This window comes from Cryptotermes secundus, unplaced genomic scaffold, assembly GCF_002891405.2.
Source record: "Cryptotermes secundus unplaced genomic scaffold, Csec_1.0 scaffold381, whole genome shotgun sequence".
NCBI lineage: Eukaryota > Metazoa > Arthropoda > Insecta > Blattodea > Kalotermitidae > Cryptotermes > Cryptotermes secundus.
Window position 1 is genome coordinate 293,918 of NW_019731574.1, and position 8,383 is coordinate 302,300.

At 40.5% G+C, this 8,383-nt stretch overlaps 1 protein-coding gene across 1 annotated transcript in view; it reads right to left on the bottom strand.

The window, feature by feature from the left end:
- Nucleotides 1-308: 308 nt before the first annotated feature.
- The window catches only part of LOC111867129 (homeotic protein empty spiracles), a 68,516-nt gene continuing 60,441 nt past the window's right edge, over nucleotides 309-8,383 (bottom strand). Inside the window, exon 3 of the mRNA XM_023856666.2 lies at nucleotides 309-989. Within this exon, the coding sequence (XP_023712434.1) occupies nucleotides 723-989 (267 nt within the window). The 3' untranslated portion in view covers nucleotides 309-722. The remainder of the gene's footprint in view (nucleotides 990-8,383) is intronic.

An 8,383-nucleotide genomic window follows, 5' to 3' on the forward strand; every position in this document is an offset into this window, starting at 1 on the left:
AATGTCTGCCGCGTAAAATGGTGTGCATGCTCACCATTCCATCCACTCAACGTCCGTTTTGGGTTCCAAAACATAATGAAAGTTTTCATATGCGGCTCCGATATATCTGCATTCTTTCCAGTTGATTTGATGTCGTGTTGGGAAAGTTTAATACTCTTATGCGATAAAACTTCATAACCCTATAGGCCCTGCTCTTCATGTCCGAAGAAGGTTCCTTGTAACACCGTAAATACTTCGAACCTTGGAACACCTGTGCATAAGTCTTAGGTACTTTGTGTAGAATGTTTCCATGATATTATAAACTGAAATTAGTGACATCATATATTTAGAATCCTTACTGATAACAAACAGTTCAAACAAAGAACATTTATAATTTTGTCTGGCCTGCCTCAGAACAAAATTATTCAGTCATCAGAAACTGTGACTTAAAACATCTCCGTCACAGTTGGTTTGTACAATATTTTGTTTTTCGTAAACTTGTCTATACTTTAAAGTATCACAGTGTCTTGCTCTGACACTGAAAACATTCGTGACTAATATTTTCAGAGATCCCTGTCTTTGTAACGTTCACAAAAACAGTTCGTAACATTTGACTCCATCCCCGGACAGAGGACCTGCTAACAATTGTAGGTTCGCAAAGATCCCTGACCAACTGTCGGCCTGTGAATCACCGAAACTTCTCTCGCTGTCTGAGTGAAGAATCCAAGGACATGTCTGGGTACTCAGGTCTCGGAACCCGAGCTGCAGCTGTCCACGTCCCTAGCGTCCTGATGGTGATTGTGGTGGTCCCTGCCGCTGCTGTTGTACTGCGCAGCTGCCGTCTGCTGCCGGCTGTTCTCGTCCGTCCCTTGTCCCTGAGTCTCCTGTTTCCACTTCGTGACGTGATGGCTGTTCTTGTTGCTGGCTGCAGCCGCTTGCTGAGCCTTGGCCTCCTCTTCTTGCTGCATCCGTTTGTGTTTGGTTCGTCTGTTCTGGAACCACACTTTAACCTGCGAACAAAAGCGACACATCAATACTCCCACGAGACAGGGACAATCTTAATCACTATTACTGATCTCTCCTGTCCGGTCTAGAAAACCTAGATTAATAGCCTTGGGTATCCGTTGCGCTGATCACGCGACACCATCTCTCCACTAAAGATCTCACTAACCTCGCCGACAAGCGGCGGTCGCTCGGTCGGTATGTTTCGCTTGCGGACTACATGCCACGGAGTAATAGATTTTGAAAAATATGTTTTTTTAAACTGTATTAATGTAAAGTAATAGAATTTTATGCAAATCGACTACTTCATGGCTATTAATTCCTCTCCTGTTTGCGAATTTTTAAAAATATGCCTTTATTTTTGGAAAATTGAAAGATACGTGTCGTAAATACTGTAACAGACGTATAGAGGACGTATACCCTTCCCCCACCCCCTTCCCAAGCTCAGTTGAATGCAGCAAGCCTCAATACGCTATGGTCAATTGTTCTGTATCAACACTTAGAAATATTCAGGGGGGATTTCCAAATTTTTTTAGGTTTCCCCTCCTGATCCAGGCAATTTCTCTATCGTCATAGGAAATTTGATAGAAATAGGTGCAACGGTGTGGGAATGTTAAAATAACAGATAACATCCCGGCACGCCCTCTTGTGTATAGATGTAATGGAAGGTGAAAGGTAAATTTATTCCTTAAAGTAAAGTAAAGGTATCCCTGTAACAGGCCGCGGAGGCCCATTTGGTTGAGATGTGGAGTTTCCGACATTTTCTAGACAATCGGCTCGTAGGTGGCGGCAAGGTTGTCAGCCTTACTCTCCGGCCGCCTTTTAGCCTCAAGAATATAGAATATTCCAAGAATATTCCTGATACCCATTTCTGTTAAAGGCTAAATCGACCCCAGGGCCATATTGCGGCTGGAAAGATTAGATAAACTTAAAAAAAAATTCAATGACCTCATCGGGATTTGAACCCGCGACCTTCCGGCTTGTAGCATAGTGCCTCAATCAACTATGCTACCGCATGCCCAAGATTTATCCCTTGACTTAAATAATTAAGCACCGTGTCATGGCAACGTATGGCTGAGTGTAGGCATTGTTCTACCATTCTTAACTTCGGCTGTAGATGGAGATGACTTTTCAGGGCCACGCCCCTGCCGTTTATCCCCAGGGACAGTATTGCCACGACTTAGATATGTGACTATTGATGGAGCATGGATTGGTGAAAGGATTTATTGACCACTTAACACACACCACTCTGAATCATAAGCACTTACACCAGTATTTCTAATCTCCACAGTTCACAAATTACCACAGCACTCGCTAAGCCTTTACCAGCTTTCTATGTCTTAACTATCCGTTCTCTGGCAACGGCTTCTAACAATGGAGATTCTTCAGCTCCCGCGCTCACGCCATTGGCGGTTGACCACCATTTCACAACTGAAGTAAACTAAAGTCAAAGTCACATTGCGACTGACGATCAATCAGCCAGTCAGTCAGTAAATCTTGATGTCGAGTCCCATCTGGGGCTCATGACCAGATATTTATTACTGTTTGGCAGTTATGGTCTTGTTTTTGTGGGGCGCCCTCTCTGACGAAAGGACGGGTCTGTCTTTTGTATATAGTATATACCCTTCCCAGCGCAATTTTTCTGGGGTCAAAGTCCCTTGGGAGTCGCAACCATATTGTACTGTCTCAGATTTTAGACTTCCCTTATCGTCGCCTTTATAAACTTTGTCTCGCCTATAACCCCTTCGGCACGGACCAACAGAAAACAGAACTCTTCTATTGTTTTGTACATGTGGGTATGTTGTGAGCGTTACCTAGCACCGGCCGTTGTTTACAGAATCACTACTTAGTAAAGCGTCTATACGCCACAACAAATTTAAAATTACAGTCTTCTGGCAAGAGACCGCGTGTTCTCTAGCAGACATACCGTCTTGTAAAATGTGACGACATATAGTTTGATAAATAGATGTTTATGTACCAAATTATACGGCGTTAGATCACTGGAGACCGTAATCTTGAGTCCTTTATGGGAGACTCATATCTCGTAAAGCACGTTTCAGTCTTGTGGGAAATATGAGAAGAGAAGATTCCTTTATGTTACGAGGAATACCACATTTGCCCTTGTGACATGTCTTACAGCTTCCAGTCTCCTCCTGCCCATCTGTACTTCTTTTGGAATCAGAATGTCATAGAATAACTATAGCACTTCTTCTATATGATTCATAACACAAATGTAATTCAGACACATAGGAAAGTCTATACAATTTATATTACAGTTCACGTTAGTCGTTTCCTGTTGAATATTAATGTCATGATTTGTTTCATGTTCCTAACTAGGTGTACAGGAATCAAGATGGCGGATGGAAAGAGCTCAGCCTTTGTATATTGGCTGGGTATAGTTCTCTTGGCGTCTCGTTTTCCGAAGGTCGTTTATTCCTATTGACGTAACAACCCAACACGACGCGACGCGATGCGCCGTTTACAAACCATTAAACATCAGAAAGATGGAATGTTTCCATGTTCCTCCTCTGTTTTCTTTGGCCGAAACGGGTGTCATTCTGAATTTAAACTTATTTTACCATACCGAAGAAAGTTCAAAAGATTGTCTGCCTTGGGCCCTGTTGGTTTGTATGACTAAAGCCGTACATATAGAGGTCAGTGTTGCGCAGACTCATGACCAGTGAAAATGATTCATTGGGGCTCTTGGCGATATTCAAATATTAATAATAAATTTTATCAGCTTTTAGTATCTCACGTGTGGGGTATAAAGAATTTCATAATGTAAATAATAATTATTTTATTTATTTACATGCTGCGCTCAACAACCGGTGGCTATTTATAAAATCGTCAAGAATATAAACGACAAAATCAACAAGGGCAGTATGAAAACACAAAGACAGATCAAACAAAAACAAAGAAAAACAATCAGTTGAGGTTCTTTGTATTTAAACCCGAGATTATAAAGACATCTGTAGATTTGCTAATTGCATTTGCAACAGAAACACAATTAGCTGAAGGGCAGTGGCTGGAGGGTCAACTGATCGAGGTTCAGTTACGTATGTTGCGGGCAGGAACATGAACGCCGACGGTTTCGAGGGCAGAGGGGCAACATTTTGTGCCAATAAAAATATTTATTAAAAACAAATTATCCGAATGATGATACTACTACTACCACTACTACTACTGCTAATAATAATAATAATAATAATAATAATAATAATTACAACAATAAAAAGTAAAGGTATCCATGTAACAAGGCGCGAAAGCCCATAAGGGTGTGAGAGGTCGAGGTTCCCAAATTTTCTAGACAATCGGCTCACAGATAGCGGTGAGGTTCTCAGCCTTACACACCGGCCGCCCTTTACCCCCAAGAAGATTCCTGGTACTCATTTTTGTTAGAGGCTGAGTTGAGCCCAGGACCATAGTGCAGCTGGAAGCATTAGGTAAATTGAAAAATCCAGTGATTGCATCGGGATTCGACCCCACGACCTTCCAACTTGTATCATAGTACCTCAACCAACTACGCTATCGCGTGCCTCAATAAAAATAATAATAATAATAATAATAATAATAATAATAATAATAATAATAATAATAATGGCGAAAAGTGTTGAAATGTGAAGATCTATTTAGTGATACACAGCGCATGCGGAATGTGGAAGTGACGCCATTAATCACGTGTTCGACTGGGAACCTATGACATTCATGTCAGAAACATTAGAATGTATCACCGGCAAATACTCAGAGAAGACCTGCAGAAGACGACCATGATGAGAACAGTGCGCATCTTGAGGATCCTATAATATTGCATTTAATTTAATTTCTGTGGACAAGACATCCTGCAACGTGATGATAGTCATGACGATGATGGTAGGGATAACATGATGATAATGATGATAGTAATAGGGATTCTGACTAATGTTGAAGTTTCAGAGTATGCTCGGAGATTGAGTATGCGTGCAGACGGACTTAATTATTATGCGTTCATTTTATGAACTTCGTGTAGAGACGTAGGCTAATAAAACAGGAGACATACAAATCGTTTGCTAACTAACGACCACGAAACAAAACTATCATCAACACCCTCCGCCCCTCCTCAGCATCCCCTAATACTCCAAGAACGTCATCTCTAGAGATTTGTTTGGTCATTTTATATAGAGAAAGCTCTTCTCTATTCTCCCTTGAAAACAGAAAACATAAAGCAGCAAATGATGTCTAAAATGCGTTAAACGAGGCATAACATCATTGTCAAGAATATGTAGACTGTAAAGAAAGCAAAACTTTTACCCCATAACAGTGCAATAAGCCAAGAGAAATATTTTCTTAAAAAAAAAGTAGAAGTTAACACACAGACACACAGCAGCGGAAGTCACACGTCAGAAGACATCTCATGTACACAACTTCACTAAAGTGTAATATAAATCCAAGATGGCAAATATTGTGCAAGTATAACATGAATATTTTTCTACTGTCACTATGCCAAATTGTTTTTTGTATATATAAGATCTGATTTACTGGAAAGAAGAGGAAAAATATAGTAATAAATGGGCTGTTTCCGGACACGAAATAGCGGAAATCTATTGCGAAGGCACAGAGCTTCAGAACTTGGGGAAAGAAAACTGGGAGGCTGTGTTAGATTCAGGGTGAGGGAGGAATATACTTGTGTAACACGAGTTTACTGGTCTAACAGTGCATTCTACAGGGATGAGGGTAGCTATACGATTCAATGGTCTTCATACAATCGATCGGTTCCAAGATGTAATAAAGACGCTTTCCTATCAACTATAGGTATGAGGCCTTTGCTTTGGGCTGGAGAGCAGAGGAATCTGGGTTCGATTTCCTACAGCAGTAAATATGATGGGCACTTGGATGGATGACAACTTGAAAAAAAAAACAGTTGCGAAATTTTATATTCTTAGTACACTCCTTGGACCCCCAAATTTACATATTCCTCCCCCCACAGACACTGACCCGGCATCCCTTTCCCCTCGTGAGTCTCTTCGATCAAAATGTAATTATGTGTGCACGAACACCCACCCACCATTCTCACTTCGACCCTGAATACATTTGTATGAATGATTCAGACCAGAATGAACTTTAACGTTAGGTAATTTTGAAAGCCCAACTTAAGCAACGCCGGTCACGGTAGCCGAGGGGTCTAAGGTGTAGACCATCTTCTCTTGCTCGGAAGCTGGGATCGTGAGTTCGAATCCCACACAAAACATGGATATTTAGTTTGTGTATGTGTTTATTCTGTGTTTGTGTTGTCCTGTGTTTAGGTAGAGGCCTTGCGACGTACTGATCACTCGTCCAAGGAGTCCTACAGTCTGTAAAATGATCATGGAACTGAGAAATCAGCCCTGTGCCCCAAAGTGGGAGCAAGAGGGGGGAAGAAAAATAAGCATCCAAAACAAAATTTGAACAATTCTTGACTTTTTGGACATTATACATTATCCAGTTTTCTGTTTAAAACAGAGCGTTTCGGAGAGCGGACTCTTGTCTTCGTCCTCAGGTAAAGATATACAAAGTTGGGTCCAATCGATAAAATTGTTGTTTTTAAACAAAACGGGACGAAGGGAAAAGAGAATGTCTAAAAATCAATAACTGCATTAATATACCATCGTCACAAATATTTAGAAATAGCCACGGGAAGATGGTTGTCACGGTGCGCACTAAGTTTCCAAGGTAACCTCTCATCCTGAGGAGCAAGTACATGCTCTCTGACTGTGGGTCCTGGAAGAGCGGGCCTGCACACTACAATTCTGGACCCAATATAAACTTGATCTCCGCTTCCAGGTGAGGCTTATGTGCTCCGCGGCTGATTGAATCACATGTAAACAGCTAATCACCTCATCATACTCGACAGCACGAAACAATTTTTGTCTAGTTTATGTACTTAATACGATGTACCGTTCGTGAATGCAATTTTAAAATGGCTTTGAAATACAGATTATAATAAACACATCAATAATGTGATGGCTTGACTGGTCGTACAGAACTAAATGAGTTTCTTTCGCATTATGTTTGTATAGTGGTGAACCTGAAACATGTAGTGGTTATATCAGCGTTTTCCTCCCCACAAACTCCCCTGTATACATGTAACTGCAATCTATATGCAACATTATCAGTTTACCAGACGATCTCTTCTGGTCGTTACATAATGTGAGGTCTGTGTTACGTAAACTTTACCTGAAAATTAGAGATTATGTCTGTAATTTATATTACGTTTGGAAAATATATAAGTGAATCAATTTTCGTATAAATATTATTTTAATGAAATTGATTGCTAATTTAATTATTATTTGCCTGTTTTATGATCATCGAATTATACGAATTTGAACAGAATCGTTATACACTATACGAAAGCCTTTCATAAGTGGATATAAATTGTACTGTTACTAGATAACGGCCCGTTGAAATCAACGATTAACTGAAACTATTAATAGAGAAATCCTATTTGTTACAAGTTTAGAGGTTTGTTGTGATGGAGGGCGATGTAATTTATGTATATTTATGCTATAACATCTTTGGTGTTAGACAAAAACTTACGGGCATTCCATGTAGTTAAGAAAATGTCAAGACGCTGAGGAATCGAGTAATGGAACTGAGGCATTGGACTTGCAGAGTGCAGTTCAATTTAGTTGAAAGTCTGGCTGTGAAGATAAGACTGCATGTGCTATGTTACTGCGATGTTTGGAGTGTGTCATTCAGTATCACTGTTAAAGTTCTTGTGTTAGAATCCGTTGCCAGGAAACAGCTAGTGGAGAGTTTTACAGGCTGAAGACACTAGTGTCTGCAGCAGTGAACTGTAAGTTATTGAGATTAGCAGTAGCGCTGTATTACTTATAATTATGAGTTGAGTGTATAAGTGAAATAAATCCGATCATCCACTCCAAACCCCGTATAACAGTCACCATAACACCTGACAATATATATATATATATATATATCGTGACGTGCTGCCAGAAATCCGGAACGGTTGAGATCAGAGTTGATTCCCACGACAACGGCTAGGAATCAGAACGCTAGCAGTTCCTAACAGTGGCGTTTTCACCGTTACAAACGAATTGTTGAAGCAACGTTTCGATAGCAGCGAGCGGAATGAACCTTTCGACGTGGTGTTCCCTATTGAGTCCGCGTGCAATTTGTAAAACTCCATCTTCAACAAGAGACGAGTTCAATTTGCATTTGGCCTTAGAAGAGTAGTCAGTCTTCAGTTAGGCTTCGACTCTAGCAGAAGCAGTAATTGTGATACTGAAACTGTGGATGATAATTGTACTTATAAGTCTGCAAGAGGTTGGCCAATAAGCATAGTCGCCAAATCCGAGACCCGCGTCAATCTTCTTGCCGCGTTGCCTACGAAACACGCGACAATATATATATATATATATCTATATATATC